The sequence below is a fragment of the Cnephaeus nilssonii genome (assembly GCF_951640355.1).
Source record: "Cnephaeus nilssonii genome assembly, chromosome: 1".
Lineage (NCBI taxonomy): Eukaryota > Metazoa > Chordata > Mammalia > Chiroptera > Vespertilionidae > Cnephaeus > Cnephaeus nilssonii.
The window spans coordinates 107,364,299-107,381,897 of NC_137072.1; the positions used below are offsets into that span (position 1 = coordinate 107,364,299).

Genomic DNA, 17,599 nt, shown 5'->3' on the forward strand with positions numbered 1-17,599 from the left:
CCCTTGTTCTGAGGCTGACCAGAGGAGCCAAACTCTAAAAGGAGTGGAGCAAAGGCCTTCTTGTGGAATCGCAGCCAGGAGAGACCCTTTTGCTCTTTTGCAGGCAACATGCTGAAGTCAGGGTATTAGAGAAACAGACAGATCTGCATCCACAAACTTGTCTCTGTGTGTGTGTGTGTGTGTGTGAGAGAGAGAGAGAGAGAGAGAGAGAGAGAGAGAGAGAGAGAGGAGAGAGAGAGAGAGAGAGGCACGGGGCACGGCTGGGGTGACAAGGAAGAATGGAATCTCCATCCCCTCCCAGGATTGTAATGACCATGAAGTACAATCCTGCAGAAGAATCACAATGCAATGAGAATACTTACAATGTTTTGAGGCTTTCCAATCCCTTGAACATTTTATGCTGCACATTTTCCAAACGATTACTTGTGAGAAGTATTTCATTTACTCCAGATGCTCCTTCGAAAACTCCCTCTTCAATGTCTGTAATCTTATTGTTGCTAAAGTTTCTAAATAAAAAGCGTTGAAACACAGGTTTTACACGATCTCTTTCTCACAACGAGGGCACCGAGACATGTTTGATCATTTTCTCCTACTGAACAGTCTCCCACCATCTCCAATCTCTGCCCTGCCCAGGGCTCTGAAGGGACACCGCTTCGGGATTCCACCAAGCCAAAGCCATAACACTTCTGAGGGGTAATGTTTATGGTGAAAAATACCAGCCTGGTCATTGTCAACATGATCTGAATGGGTCTCTAGGAGTATACAATTCTTGAGGTCAGGTATTGAGTTGAATAAACCTTTGTTTGCCACAAAACTTAATAAGGAACTTTTCAAAGAAATGCCCCTGATTGAGAAGTGTTGAATGAATTAACGACTAAAAGAAGGCAACTGAGTAAAAAGGAGGACGGACTAAAATATGCCAGCATTTAGATAGTGCCAGAGATATATCCAAATATAAGTTTGTTCCCAGTGAAACTTCTCATGTAAAAATGGGTCAAAACAACCAACTTCACTGTCAGAATTTTGTGTGATATGAGAGACTACAATGTGTTTGTTTGCCTGTTGTCCAGTTGAGGCAACACGTTTCTATACGTTCCCTCTTTCTCTTTCTCACTGCTCATTCCAAGACCAGGAATGTCCACAGAACAAGGGTCATTTTTACGTATCATTTTATGCCTCTCAGAACATTGCCCATACTAGCTTCTCAATAAATATACATTGTATAGAAGGGAACCTTATAGTTAAACAACAACAAAAAAAGAGCATGTCAGAGAGAAAGGAGGAAAACTAAGCAAGTAGAAACTCTTTGGGGGGCAGTATATAACACGGGGGCCCAGCACACAAAAGTAGTTTTAGTCCTCTCTGCCTCTTACAGTCTATGTGACCGTGGGCCGGTTACATATATAAAAGCATGGGTATCATGGAAGAATGCTCCTTCCCTCTCTCAGATGAGGAGGCTCCCTCCCCCCGTTCTCAGGGGGGTGGAGTACTGTTTTGAATGTTGCTGAAACTGCTGAGCTGAGAAAATTAGTTTGAAATATGAGTTGTAGATATGTAGTCACACAGATGAGCTATCAAGCCAGTTTAGCAATTATTAATTTTGACTATCTCCTAATGAAAGTTTAATGAAGCAAAAAGTCAAGTAGTTGACATGGAAGTGCTGAAAGAGAAATAACAGCACGGTTTGGGGAATAGCACAGGAAGTTACAACACATGACTGCCGTTCCCCCCCCCCCCCCCCCCCCCGCCCCATGTGCTTAGTTAGATGCTGGATTCCTGCTGTGGGCCCACAGCAGACCAGCTGTCTGAGCTACAGAAAGACGCCACTGCTCTGCTAGGGAAATGGAGCTGGCATCATTGGAATATAGAGAAAAATGCCAATTACTCTGGTTCCTCTCAGAGATTACCCTCAATTTATGCCACAGGTAGTCATTCTAGGAACATTTCTCTGGATTTTTTATATTTTCCAATTTCCAAAGAAATCGAAATAAAACTGCCAAGGGGTGGGGAAAACGCAACAAAACTCAACAGAAATTCACAACGATGGCTAATGCACGGCTTACATTTTACGTAACTGAGGAAGTTTCTTGAAGATTCCTGTAGCTTCTAGCACGGTGAATTCATTATTATTGAGACGCCTAGGGAAAGAGAAAGAACAATGTTTCAACACTAAAGGTCAGGAAGGGATTGCGTTTTATTTCTCATACAGAGGGATACCATTATTTAATGATGATCCTGAAGCAAGCTGTAAGACACATATCACAGAAGATCTCTGGGAAATGCCCTCACTCCCTCAATGTCCATGGAGGATTGGTTCCAGGACCCCCACACATACCAAAATCCACGGGTGCTCAAGTCCCGTATATAAAATGATGAAGTATTTGCATATAACTCACACGCATCTTCCTGATTACATTAAATCACCTCTAGATTACTTATAAAACCTTATATAATGCGAACACTACGTAAGTAGATGTTATGTTGTATTGTTTAGAGAATAATAACAAGGAAATATGCCTGTAGATGCTTCACCTTCAGAACAGGCCACCATTGTAGGCCTAACTATGTGGGAGTAGGACATGTCAGCAGCAAAGTAACTTTTAAAAAAAATTTCCGATCTAAGGTTGTTTAAATTTGCAGATGTAGAACCCAAGACTATGCAAGGCCAACTGTACTGAATTTTCCCCCCATTTCACTTAAATTTTAATGACCAAAATAAAATATATAAGAAGCACATAGCAGAGAAAGCCAATAATTGAAAATCAGATTAAACTCTCATATCACAAGCTTTATTTTTACTGTCCCCTCTCTAAGAAAGCATTTTAGACCATTTTTTCCTAATCACTTGCTCCATAATTTTTTTCATTTTATTTAAAGGCTTTAGTGTTATACAATGTATATGCCATGAAGTTCACCCTTTTGAAGTATATAATTCAGTGGTGTTTAGTGTATTCACAAAATTGTGACACCATTTTTGCTACTTAATTCCAGAATATATTCATCACCCCAAAAAAAAATCCCATACCCATTAGTAGTCACCCTCCAATTTGTTCCCATGCTACCTCAGTTCTTTGCCACCACTAATTTACTTTCTGTTTCCATGGATTTTCCCATTCTGGTCATTCCATATAAATGGAATCATACTAAATGTGGCTCTGTGTGTGTGTATGTGTGTGTGTGTGTTTTGTTTTGTTTTTTACTTTGAATAATGTTTACAAGGTTTGTCCAAGTTTAACATTTATAAATACTTCATTCCTTTTTATGGCCAAATACTCCTCCATTGTATGGATATACCACATTAAGTTTATTCATTTATCAGTGAATGAAGATTTGGGTTGCTTCCACTTTTAGATTATCCTATCTAATAAAGATGGCAATGCCCACAGCTAATAAAGAGGGAATATGCTAATTGACTGCCCCACCCTCAAAGATGGTGGTGCCCACAGCCAATAGGAGGGAATATGCTAATTGACTGCCACACCCTCAAAGATGGCAGCACCCAGTCCCCTCAGTCCCGCCGGGGAAGCAGGCCCGACCTTGCTGCACGCCTGCCTAGGGAGTCCCCTAATCCCCTCAGACCCCAGCCACCCAGGGCCAGCCCGAGGTGCAGGCAAGCCTTGGATGGTGGCTGTCCAGCTGCCCAGGCTCAGGTAACCAGGGTTGGCTGAGGCTTTGCACTGCTGGCAGTGGCAGCAGCAGAGGTGTGATGGGGCGTCGCCTTCCCCTGATCTCCAGGTCGCCTCCTGCCCCTGAGGGCTCCCGGACTGTGAGAGGGGGCAGGCTGGGCTGAGCACCCCTCTCTAGTACATGAATTTTCATGCACCGGGCCTCTAGTTATAAATAATGCTGCTCTGAACATCAGTGCACAAGTTTTTCTTTGGACATATATTTTCAGTTCTTACATATGTGTGAAATTGCTGGGTCACTTGGGAAATTGAGGTTTAACTGAGAAATAGCCAAACTTTTTTTCCAAAGGGCCTGCATTATTTTACAGTTTTAGCAGCAATGTATGAGGGGACCTATTTCTCTCACTTATTATTGTTATTTTTTTGTGTTTGTTTTAATGGCCATTCTAGTGGGTGTGAAGTGTTACCGCTTTGTGGTTTTGACTTGTATTTCCCTAATGCCTACTGACACTGAGCATTTTTTCATGTGCTTATTGGCCATTTGTATATCTTCTTTGGAGAAATGTCCATACAAGTAATTGACTACTTTTTAATTGGATAATATACATTTTTATTTCTTAATTTTATGGTTAAGTTGTAAGAATTCCTTATTCATTCTGGATAGAAGTCTTTTATCATAGTATATATGGTTTGCAAATATTTTCTTCCAGGTGCTAATTTTTAAATGTATAATTAAAAAAAATCTTAATTTCTTAAGATACACATGGCTCCTGCTGGAAAATAAACAATTAGATGCTGTTTCTAATGCAATTCTTGATTGATAAGTAATCCTCCTTAATGTATTCTCATGCTGGAAGATGGGATTTGGATTTACTGTTTGTAGTATTATTGGCAATAAGCATAGCTCCCAACATGACTGTAAAAATAGAGTTCAGGGCTTTGGCTGCAAGGTCTCGGTGCCTTTCTAGAAGTCCCAGAGCTCCGAAATAGCTTAATGAACTACCAGGAATTCAAAAGCACCACTATCATCACAGGGAGCTAGTTTCTGTCACCTCTCTGAAAGCGTTACATTATTTTTAATTATTCCAATTGCTCAAAATTCATTAAGTAACAGGCACGAGTATAGACACAGTGGGAGATCAACTATAAAACACAATCCCTGCCATTGAGGGGCCGTAATCTTGTTGAAGACAAAAGGATTATGCATGCACAGAAAGACAAGCAACTATGCAAAGTGGATAATGACAGATAGCAGATGGTGCTACATATAAACATGGCTACGATGTGCAGAAAATGATGAGATTTCACCAGGCTTTTCTTGGATTTTTTAGAACACTAACATTAAACGTCTCACTTAGAAAAGTCAGTAAAGGCAAAATGTCCACGGCGTAGTACCTATAAATGATTCACGAACATATTTTAGTAGCAAGCACGTGCCAGGCCCTTTGTTAGGGTGATAAATATAAATCTGATCATACTCTGTCTTTTCAGCTTTTCCTGCTATGCTACCCTTTGTGTTTTAATACCTTATAATCACCGAATCCTTCCAGCCATGAGTCAGTGAGATAATAAAGCAGATAAAGAAGACTATCTTTTATAATTCATAATGAACAGTCAAAATGGTGATTCACAAACTACTTTATATGGTTGCTGTAAAGACTAAATATGCAAAACATCTATGCATTGTTTAGAAATGGGTTTGGGCATAAATAATGCTTAAGAATTAGATATCAAGTGAATGCTATTATTAGTAGTATTACTAGGTACTAGCTGGATTTTTGGGAGGTAAGTTAATTTGTGTAATTATATCTTGGGCCAGAAAGAAGAAGTAAGATAGCCTCTAAAATATTCTTGGCCCTGGGTGGGTGGCTCAGTTAGTTGGAGCATCATCCCATATACCAAAAGGTCATGGGGTAGATTCCCAGGCAGGGCACATACCTAAGTTGCAGGTTCGATCTCCGGTCATGGCTCATATAGGAGGCAACAAATGGATGTTTCTCTCTCACACCAATATTTCTCTCTTTCTCACTTCATCTCTCTCTAAAATCAATAAACATATCCTCAGATGAGGATTAATAGTTATGCAAATGTGTATTAACAAAGATCAATGTAATTATTGAGAATAAAAGGGAAAGACAAAAATCCCACTATTTTGATGCTTTTGTTTCCTCCATCCCAACCTAGATTCTGTAGTAAAGGGACTTACAGTTCTGCAGTGTACTGGAGAATGTGTCCTGGGGAATGTGTACTGGGAATGTGTACTTGGAGCGTGGTCTGGGATTCTGGGGAGAGAGGGAGGGACTTACAGTTCCGCAGTGTACTGGGGAATGTGGTCTGGGATTTTGGCGAGCTTTTGATTGGAGCAATCGACTGTGGTCCCTTCGCAGCGGCACTTTTCAGGGCAAGCCAAGTCTGCAAAGCAGTCCCCACTTAATTTTGATCGATAATCTTCTGTACCTATTGAGGAGTCAAGCCAAGAAAAATAAAATAAAAGAGATACTGAGTCTAAAGGTCAGAATGCTTGTTAATTTGTAGGAGGAAAAGAGGAAGATAACTATAGATTATGCAGCAGGGAGACAACTTGGGGGAATTTGGTCAATGGATGTCAGGAGAGGGTTAAAACAAGGGCTTGGAATTTGCTGGAAAAAAGAGTAACTAGATTCACAGGACAGGAAAACATTAATAGAGATGAGCTTTTCACAGCGGTACTGTCTGCTGATCCGGTTCTGAGCCATTCTAGCCTATTTGACAGCTAAGCACACAATGGCTATTCATTGTTAAACAGATTTTTTTTTTCCCCTCAGAGTCAAGAATTTAAACTGTATCCAGTCATCCACATCTCCCTATATAGCATTTTAAAATTAGGGCTTTCCAGGCAAATAGATGTACTCAGGTTTTTAATTTTTCTATGGTCTTTGATTATTCTCTCCCTCTCACATACTCTTCAGAAATGCCTCCAAGGCCCTCTTTTTTTTTTTGTTTGTTTTTTTTGCATTTTGATTTTATCAAGAGAGACCAGTCAATCCTGATTTAAGCCTCAGCAGCTTGCCATGCTGTAGAAAGCTGCGTGACGTTCCATGGTGCTTGACGGAACCATGTTTTACTCATACCTGGCAACCACATGGTTAGATCAAGCACAACAGAAAATCTCGCTACATCATCACTACACCATCCACTAGGCCAGGGGTAAGACGGAGAGGAAAGATGAAGGGAAGCAGGAGAGAAGCTACAGACGTTCTGGAGATGTTGTACGGTGTACGTGACATGCATTCTTCCCACGGAAGGTCTATGACCGTGGTGAGAGCCTTACTACCGAGGGTTCCTGGAAACACAAAGGAGCTACACAGAAGGCTGCCTCCCCCATCCCTCAGAGTTGCAGAACGGAATCAACAGCTTTCGGGATCAACATCCAGGAGGAAGTGGGACGTGAGCTACAAGGACAACAGAGAAGCTCAAAAGATCTGTGGTTTCTTCTTGGCGGGGGTGGGAAAAAGGGCACAAAAGACCGAGACTAGAAGGTACATCAGGATTGAAAAGGGAGGATAGTATGTTTCGGATCAGACACTTTTACTTACAGCCCAAATGGTGAACTCCTGCAAAATTAAAAATCACCAAGAAGGAAAGAAAGACAGTAATCCCTGTTAAGATTAATAGGCACATATATACAACTAACTAAGGTCTCTTTCTTCTGTTCTTACTGCGGCAATGATCGGGGAATGGCACGTGCTTTGTAAACGTTTCTAACAATTTTTTGAAGCAAAGGGGTCTTGCAGGAAAAGCAACGGCATCCAAGATGCATAGCACAAATTAAGCCCTTGTCAATTTCTTGAAAAGATGAATTCTCTGCAAGATAGATTTTCTTTTGAGTTATCAGGATAATATCTAGAAATGCCAGACAGAACAGTGGTAGGCAAGTAAACATGTGAAATTAAGTGAGAAATGAATCATGGAGAGCTTCAAGGACTATCATGAGCACGTTTGCATTAATCCTTAGGTCGTGGCTTCCATGCTTTTGAATGACCTTTCCAATTTATAAATAATGTCATTCAGTTAAAAGGAAATCAGATAAAAGTTTTCAAAGCTGAATATAATAGTTTCATTACATTTGGAAATTAATGCCATGACATTTATTGAAAATCTGTTGTACTGTGGTTGAAGTTTTTGTTTTAAAATTAAAATCAGAAAACACTGGGAACAAAGTCTAAATAAAGGTACAATAGGTATCTTACATTAAAAATAATCCACCTTCAATACAATGACAGTGGTTCTTATTTTATGGTTCAAATTTTAATGAAAAGCTTGGAAAAAGTATTCTGAGTACTAAATTCTATAATTATTATTTTAAATAATGCAAATTAAATGATCAGATATTGACAATTAAGTTGTGATATCTGATAGAGAAAGTATTTTCCAAAACCTATTTTGGCTGCTGTCAATTAAGGGCAAAAATGTATCAGAATTTATTGAAACAGCCTGACTTTTATTCTTTATTTGCTGAAATGAAATGTTAATTTCTAAATTCTTAATGAATTATATTTAGAATAACCCTCACTGGTTTGGCTCAGTGGATAGTGTTGGCCTGAGGACTGAAGGGTCCCAGGCTTGATTCTGGTCAAGGGCATATGCCAGGGTTAAAATAACATATTATGTAATAAAATAAATATTTAAAATATATTTAGTGTAATAGTAAGTAATGAAGTATATTAAAATATAATAGATTAAATAATTTGGCAACAATGATATTAACCGCTATAATTTGGGGATTTAAGTAAATGTTTTATCCCATAGGTGTTTAGAATATAACTTTTTCTGGGTAAGTAATAGCTTTCAGATGACTTCCTACTTAAAAATTAGGTAAAAATAATGAATTTTAAAGATTGCCAGTGAAAGCCAATCAACCTCTGTTCAACATGTTACTTTTTATGCAGCCAGTATAATATATAAAATATTATTGATCATTCAAGCTCAAAATAATAAAACAAAATCTGTTAAATGCATAACATTATTCAAATCATAATTCAAAAATGGCAAGCAATACCTATCTCCTTACAAGAGAGATCAAACCCAGAATTCTTTAAAAAAATATATATGGATTTGCACATTAACACTACATAATATATTTTTACTTATAGATGTTAAAATACATTATAGTCTAGAATATACCCAGGACATGGTAAATGTGGCCAATCAATCACTACTTAACATATATTTTTTAATATAAGCATTTAAAAAAAACAAGTCAGGAGGCATTTTATGCAATTGGCAGGCAAGAAAAAAATAAGAACATATTTCAAAGAGCTAGTTCTAGAATCCTCAGCCTTGATCCTGTTAGGATTGTAGTGGTAAAACATTTCAATTACTTTTCTAAGCACACTTCATCATTCATTCATCAGCCTAAATTATTCAAGGCACTCAGCGCCCATGAACTTCCATTCTTTCAGGATGCTGTCAATGTTGCTTTTGCGGAGTTAAACTGTGACCCCAGGTGTGCAAGGATGTGAAGTCACAGAGAAAGTGCAAGTGCATTTCAGTCAGCAGGAAGCTGCTGTTTTTGCATAAAAAAGTGAAGCAACAGTAAGCAAAGTCAGGCAAAAAGTAACAGTTTTCTAGTATAAGAACCATAAAAAGGCAAACCCCATGACTGAAAAACACAATTTCGTGTGTTGGTAGCTGATTTCCTGTGGAACTAGCTCTTTGACAACAGGGAGTTTCTGTCTTTAAAACCAGCTCAACAAGCTCCATTTTAAAAACAGGTTGAAAGATCAGATATGCAACGTAAGGAGAGAAAATGGCTTAAGTAGAAGGCCATACGTTCAAACATTTTAGCTACAGTGAGAAATTTTAGGTAATGTGCCAACGTGAGAGAGAGGGAGAAAAAAGGTGGGTGCTTAATAGTATCTATATTTAACATCAGACGCTGCATGCAAAGGTCAGGTGTTCGGGAAACAGCTACAAGTGATCTATGCAGAGTACATCTATCTACACAGCACCCACTGTACTTTCAAAAGCATGCATATCAAAGATTTAGAAGCTATATTTTTTTAAGGTGAGGAAAGGGTGTCTGTAGTTAGTCCTACTACCGAGCAAAACCTACCTGGAATGAAATACTGCTCTTTAGCTAAATAAAAAAAAGAGACAAAAAATAGAAGACGTACCTGAATGTCAGCAAGCAGAGATATGAGTTATATTAGATTAAGAATGGACTAAAGTTACTATAGGCAATTAGGTGAAAATGTACATTTTCAGCAGGGGCTGAAGTATAATAATGTACAGTGAGTAGTAAACACATCTAGAACCATGGGCAACAACCAGCTTTGTCTGGATATTAGCTTTTTAGTATGAATTAACTTGCCGGATGTGAACTATGCCTGGAGTGGTAGGATAGCATACTACTCAAAACATACAGAATGTATCCTATACAATAAAAGACTAATATGCAAATTGAACCCTCGACCGGGAGTTCGACCAAGGGAGGGGGGAAGGTTTCAGCCCGCCAACCTCCCGGTCCCTTCCCCCCTGGCCAGCCCGGCCTGATTGGCCCCAATCGGGGCGGGCTGGTTGGACCCACCTGTGCACGAATTTGTGCACCGGGCCTCTAGTTTTATCATAAGAAAATAGAAAAGATTAGACCAAAGCAAATAGTAAGTTTCAATGCAGTAAGCTTTCTATTTAATATTAATACAATGCATCTAGAGTTAGCTTTCTATCAATAAATGTAATATTCCTAACATGTTAAAAGGTTGCTTTTTGGGGAAAAAATGTATCTCCTATTCAAAATAAGAGAATGCAAAATGAGAAGGCAGTATCCAGTAAGGGATCAGGAGATTTCCCCCTACTTCTGAGCCTGAGCAAATCATGTGACCAAGTCTCAGTTCATTTCCTGAAGCAATGAAAACATGATTAATTACCTGGGGTTCCTCGATGGAGAATACTACAACAAACATGAGACTTAACAGGCTTCAAAGGCACTGAGAGTTAACTGAGAGGCCCCTGTTCAGTACGGACCCTGGGAATACAGTATGAAGTAGCCATGCATCTTTTTCTCTTGGCCAGCAGCCTGTTTCTTCTGCTTCATCTAGTGTTAAAAAATGGTACACATAGGAGGGCTACCTGAATTGTGTTTACGGTTCTCTTTATTTCTTTCTATAGGTATAAAAAACAAAGACATATGGTTCTACAACATTTGGTAATTCAGCCAAAGGCCAACTGTCTCTAGGTGTCCCGGAACCACTGTAGTTGGTGACACAGGGGGGGATGCCACATGAGGTCAGAAATTACCTGAACAACGGAATTTCTTGCTTTTGATCTGTCCGATTCTTTTGTTTGCCAGACGCCGGGGGCTGGTGCAGCGGGCACCACTGGTCTCGATCGGGTTGGTGTGGAGATAATCCGCGAGCCACTTGAGATGGCAGTCACAAATAAAGGGGTTTTGGGCCAAATGCCTTTCGGAAACACACACAGAACACCTTTATGCATGACTTGCAAGGAACTCAGCTCCCCAGTTTAGAGTGAAAACAGCGGTCATCAAATATGATCCAAACCGCATGTACATACATGGTCTGAATGGCCCGGAGAGGCGAGAAGGTCCCCTTGGCGATGGTCTGGAGCTTGTTGTCGTACAAGGAGAGAAGGTTCAGGTTGTGCAGGTCCTGGAAAGCATCTACCCGGAGGCAGTTTATCTTGTTGGCATTCAATAATCTGTTTGATCAAATAGTCGTAGGATTAAAGTGTAGCACCTCCTGGACTTACCTTCAAGTTTCCGTCCTTGAGAAAAAAAACCAACGAGAAATACATTTCTTTTCATCTCAACATGGACATTTTAACTATAATAATTTAGGCACCACAGGTTGAAGATTTGGAGTTATATCAGATAAAGCAAGGCTCACACAGTTGAAAGAAAGCCCAAATCTAGTGGTACTTATACATTTATTCAACAAAAAGTGATTACACATAGTCTCTAGATGTAGAGGTATGTAGTAGACGAAGGTGGGTGAGACCCAACCTCTGCGGTCAAGGACACCATAAAGAAAAAAAGAAAAGCCATAAAAGACTAGTCCATTCAGCTGTTCTATGAAAAAAATAACATTCCAAATTAAATTATTTTTATGTTATTGACTTTTCTATTGTAATTTTTTTCAATTACGATTTACATTCAATATTATTTTATATCAGTTTGAGGTGTACAGAATAGTGGTTAGACAATCATATACTTTATAAAATGCCCCCCCTATTTCCAGTACCTACCTAGCACCATACATAATTATTACAATAATGTTGACTGTATTTCCTATGCTGTGCTTTAAATCCCCATGACTATTTTGTAACTACCAATCTGTACTTCTCAATCCTTCACTTTTTTCACCTAGCCCCCAAACCCCCTCCGCTTTGTCAACCATCAGTCTGTTTCCTGTATCTATGAGCCTGTTTCTGTTTTGTTTGTTTATTTATATTGTTCTTTAGATTCTACATACAAGTAAAATCATACATTTAAAAACTGTAAAGTACACCGACTATGAATTAGTTGAGAAAAGTAATTACATCACTCTCATCTTTGCATCCACAGCAGCTGGGCCAATCTTAATAATAACATATTTTTTTCTAAGTTCCTTTACATATAAGCATTAATTAAAACACCTGTAGTCTTATAAATATGTACAGTAAATGGTTCTTTTGAGGCAAAAGAGACCTAGCTATTGTCTAAGCAGAGTGGTCTTTAAAGATATAATCCAGGGATTTACAGAGAAATCTCTTACTAAGATTAGTTTGAGTGCCACTGCTATGTTCTGGCCTCCTGCACACTGTCCTTGCGCTGGGGGATGTTATTCCAGCTTGTCACTCTTGCAGATTCTTTGCACAATGGTGGATAAATATATCACTATGTTTTTCTCCTTTCCAAATATTGTTAAATCAAACCAGAGAATTTTCACAAAGGGCAGGGATTGTAAAAGCATTAAATGACAGAGCAGATAAAATGCATACTAGTATATTCGTGACAGTGTAGAGAGAAAGGTTTGGGGACAATTTCAAAGTGTTGTGTCTTCAAATAAATAACCGTCAACAATGTTAGCGCTAGGATAATCTTTTCCATTTTATTAAACTGTGTCATTTTGGGTCGAATTTTTCTGAAGCCCCCATGAAAATATGAAATGGCACACTGACAAAATATAATATTTGGTTCGACAGATCAGAAACAATCAAATACTTACAGTAGCTGTAAGGAAAATAATCCTTCAAATAAACTCTTTGGGAGTTCTGTGATTTTATTTCCATAGAGAACACTGGAAAAACATAATTTAAATTAAAAAAAAAGTCAGACAAGTTATAACAAGTTAGTCCAACACATACTAATACGTATTCAGGAAAATAAAAAGTTAGTAAGCACTCTACACACAGATGATGCTTAAGATAGAAAGTTTGGAAAACACTGAAAAACAAGAAAAAAATAACAAAATGAACACCATTCATAATTTTATTGCCTTTACATAAAACTGTGCACTGCTAACTTGTCATATTTTTTACATTTATTTGTAAGTATAATATGTACCCCGGTGGTCATTGCAGCATTATTCATGGTGGCCAAGATATGGAAGCAACTGGAGTGTCCTTCAATAGATGATTAGATAAAAAGATGTGGTACATATATACAATAGAATACTACTCAGACAAACAAAAAGATGAAATACTGCCATTTATGGCAATATGGATGGATCTTGGAGAATATCATGCTAAGTGAAGTAAGTTAGATGGAAATGGTCAAGAACCATATGATTTCACTCATATGCCGGATATAAACTTGAAAGCAAGAAATTAACAAATAAGAAAAACAAACAAAAATTCATAGACATCGACAGCATGGTGGTTACAAGAGAAAGAGGGGGGTGAGTGGGAGGTAGTAAAGAGCAAAGTGGGTCAAATAAATGGTGATAGCAGGAGATTTGACGTTGGGTGGTAATCACATAATGCAGTATAGAGGTGATGTATCATAGAATTGTACACTTCAAACCTATATTAGTTTATTACCAATGTCAACCCAATAAATTTAATAAAATTTTTTCAAAGCATAATATAAAGGAATACTAGTAAATTACAATATAATTTTAATTTTTTTTAAAAAATATAAATATATATATCCACACACACAGAAAAAAATGTGAAATATCTTTGGATGGCAAATGATTTGCCATCCAGAGTTGACTTGAATTTGCATATATACATTTTTTACTTAATTTTTACATTTTCTACAATGAAGATATATCACTTTTGAAACTGAGAAAAAAATAATTCTAAAAGCAAGTGGTTTTGACAAGACAATAGTGTGATGAAGGCCTGTGAGTGGGAGGGGCTAAGGGGGTGGAAGGGGTAAACGGGGGGGTGGAGGGAAGGGGACATCTACAATACTTTCAACAATAAAAATAAGTATAAAAAAAGAAATACACATTTTAAAACCCTTTCAAACAAAAAATTATTTTGGAAATTAAATAAGTGGATGTCATAATACATGAAGAAAAAGTTTAAATGAGAGTCTAAACAATTAATATGTTTGGTAGGCAGCAGTACATGATTTGTGTTTGAAAAGGAGGAAAATAACAATAAAAGAGAGATAAATAAGAGTGAGGATAAAGCCTCCCTTTTAAGATGTCAGTGAGAGGTGGGATATATTACAAAATTGAAGAAAATTCTCAAGGGAATAAGTAAAGCTGGGTGTTATTTGTGTAAAGAGACTTTAAATCTGTATAGACTCCTGTAGTAAAGGTACATAGCATAACAAAAATTCATTTCTGTAGAATATATATTTTTAAAGGTAAGTCATTTACAGAAGAAATCATTTTAATAGTAAAAGAAGAAAAGAGATAAACCTATATTGTCAGGGTCAAGGAGGTAAGGAAACTAAGAAAGGGTAAAGTAAGAATAAATAAAAATGTTTTAAGATAAAGAATAAGAAAAGAGGCTTTTAGGAACACAAAGGAGCAGATCACAGCATCAATTCAGGATACTCAACTCACTACTGTTCAATCAGTTCATTCAACAATCGATAGTGTACACCTACTGTGTGCCAGGAACATTGCTAGGTTCTAAGTGTGGTGCCCAATTACACTAACTCCAACTCTTATTTTTTTAATGTTTATCATTTTTGCATGTCCCAGGCACTGATATGACCAAGATGAATAAGGTATGGCATCAAAGAGCAACCCAAAAGAATAATTTGAATACTTAAGGAGTTTCATATTTTGAACCCATTGAAAATAAAAGGAGGACATATAATGCATAGAAGTAGTGGGAGGCCCATATAAGAATTTATGGCAAATAATTTGGTAGGTTGTTTATTTCGGACTTTTGCTTCAAAGATAGGCTCAAATGAAAAGAGGAACAGCTGGGAGGTATGTCATGTTTGTATTGTGAAACTTATTTTTTTCAGCAAATCATTGTTTTTTTCACATATCATGTTCAAAAAGATAATTTTTTTTTTTTGTAAATGAGAGAATTTGGGTTCATGGGAGAAAAAGGAGATTAGACAAGGATGGAGGAAATCCATCTGTGTAGGCAGCATTGGGTATATGAATCCAAAATCTTGAAACTATTATAGTAAAGATATACTAAATAGGATGGTAATGAGATTTCTCCACAAAAAGGTATAGCTTTACAAGTGCTGGGTATGATTTTCTTACATACAATAAGATCCACATAATAACAACAACAAAAAAGAAGCGAAGATATAAAAAATCCAAAGACCAGGAATGAGAAGTTGGTTGGCAGTCAGAAAATAGGGCCAAAATCTATAAAAATGAGGGAAAGACGTGTCATCACATAAAGACATCAAGTGCAAGAAGGCCAGTGAGAATCTGTGCTGTGCTCATAAGAAGGAACAAATGTTAAAAAGAAATTAAAAGATAAAAATGAATTCTACAAAAAGAACATAAATACATGAGGGATTTGAATAATACTATCCAAAGACCAAGAATGACAGTTTTCTTACATATGACTTATATTCAGCACTCTATATACAGTGCACAATTATGCTGATGGAGAAGTTTTTATAGTTCTTTGGAACAATAGGAACATCTGAAGGCAGCTCCTGCACCTGCTGCTAGAAGGAAGGCTGGGAATTCTAAACTCAGTTTCACCATTGGAGTTTCCACTCTAGGATAGTAGGTCACTATCTAGGTACTAGGATGCAGCAACACTGGTGCCCAGGCTTTGAATTCTCCTGTCCAGTTGGAAGCCAGAATACCTACTCAAGATAAAAATATCCGAACCAGAAACCTATTAAGATGGCTATCCTGTAAAAGGTGCTAAGGGCAGGCCTTATTATCTAAATATACGGTAGAGAGCTATAGTTACAAATTAAAAACAATGTATATCTGAGAGGTAAAACACTCAGCAAGTTTAAAGACAGTAAAGAGAAAGCAGAGGTTACTCCCATTTTCATTGTCCTTGAAAACCAGGAGTAAAATGCAAGGTCCCGAGCAGCAGAGTTAACAGGAGACCAGGGAAAGACTGTAGGAAGTGTGAATACAGAAATGAGAATCAAAATACAACAGCCCTTCACTGCAGACCTCGGTGGAACTGGGGAGCTACTTAGTGAAGAGAGGTAATTAGAATAAGTGAACTACAATCTTTTGCAAGGGGTTAATTTAAAAAAATGGGAAAAGAGGAATACTATAGCTTGAGGATTGGGGGTATAAAAATTCTCGGGGATAATTAAAATCCAGAAACATACAAATTGGTAAGTATCAGAAGAATCTGTCAAGACCATATCTGGTATCTCTTGAATTCTTCTCTGTGTACTTTAACAAAACCAGCAGGGGAGTGATCTTGCCCTCCACTTTAGAGATAGAACAGCTGAAGCACAGGGGACTTAGTAAGAACTCTCCACATCTCTTTGACATTTACTAGTAACGATTACTTTTGAGGCACAAATACTTGAAAGACTAGGAATTGGTATGTGGACTTGACTTCTGTTCTGCCCTTTTGACTGGAAGGCTGTCTGTATTTACTTTGGATGGTATTATTGTCCAGAATAGCATACACGGTACTTTATGGACAATTAGGGTGATTTAACTGTGTTTTACATTAAACTTTGTTATTTTAGAATCTGACAGCCCACCCTGAGGGCAATCCATGACTACACTTTACATCTTCTGCCAACAATTGTTCCCCTAGCCTTGGACTTTCTGTAGTAAAACAAACAAATAAACACCCAAAACAAACAATGAACCTAAGCAGACCCTGCTGAAGTGATAGTTTCTTATTTTCTTTTTTAAAAGAAATATGTAGTTTTCTGAGCAGACCAGCAGCGCAATCTGAAGACCCGTGTGCTCAGGTGATTGCACCTGTTTCGTTCTCCCCTTGGTACAAGTGGGTGTAGCTGTTATATAAACCCTGGGTGTGTATCTGGGTCTTGCACATTTATATCATGGAATTCTCACTGGCTCCCAAGGAATTCTGAAATTCATAGAGGTCTGCAGTAATTTACATCAATAGAAACCATTCTCTAAGCATCAACTCATTAAAAATACATGCAAGCCTCCGTTTTCAAACATTAAAGTTAAAATTTGAAATAAAGGTGACTTTACTTGATGGACTTCTGAAAATTTTTACAAGTTTAAAGGAATGACAGGCTTTACCTATTTATTTTAGAACCACTTTAGCTATCTCCCTGAAAGTCCTTCTGACATTAAAAACCTGTAAAACTGTTCTTATCTTTGAACTGTTAGAGATTAAAGCTGGTTCTTTTGGGGAAGTCTGAAGGTGAGAAAGCAGGGAGTTGAGGGGGTCTCTCCCTGGACATATTCCACTGTTCTCTGCGAGACACCGCTCAGCAGAGTGGGGACTGACGCTGTCCCTAGAGATCTAGCGGCTTCAGGATTATAAATACAACGTTGACCAGAGCACCCTAAAATAAACACTTCCCCTTCATTTTAGAAACAAAAATTATCAAAAAGGGGGCTCTTACTCTTGCTCTCTAAACAGCA

General features: G+C 37.9%; 1 protein-coding gene across 2 annotated transcripts in view; it reads right to left on the reverse strand.

The window, feature by feature from the left end:
- SLIT2 (slit guidance ligand 2) overlaps window positions 1–17,599 on the reverse strand; it is a 343,459-nt gene that overhangs the window by 90,302 nt on the left and 235,558 nt on the right. The window contains exons 12-18 of one of the 2 annotated variants that reach the window (XM_079795127.1): window positions 12,833–12,904; window positions 11,181–11,324; window positions 10,905–11,068; window positions 9,721–9,744; window positions 5,933–6,083; window positions 2,064–2,138; window positions 363–506 (exon numbers count right to left, since the gene is read on the reverse strand). In XM_079795127.1, the coding sequence (XP_079651253.1) occupies window positions 363–506; window positions 2,064–2,138; window positions 5,933–6,083; window positions 9,721–9,744; window positions 10,905–11,068; window positions 11,181–11,324; window positions 12,833–12,904 (774 nt within the window). The remainder of the gene's footprint in view (window positions 1–362; window positions 507–2,063; window positions 2,139–5,932; window positions 6,084–9,720; window positions 9,745–10,904; window positions 11,069–11,180; window positions 11,325–12,832; window positions 12,905–17,599) is intronic. The other variant, XM_079795128.1, reaches the window with a different exon arrangement.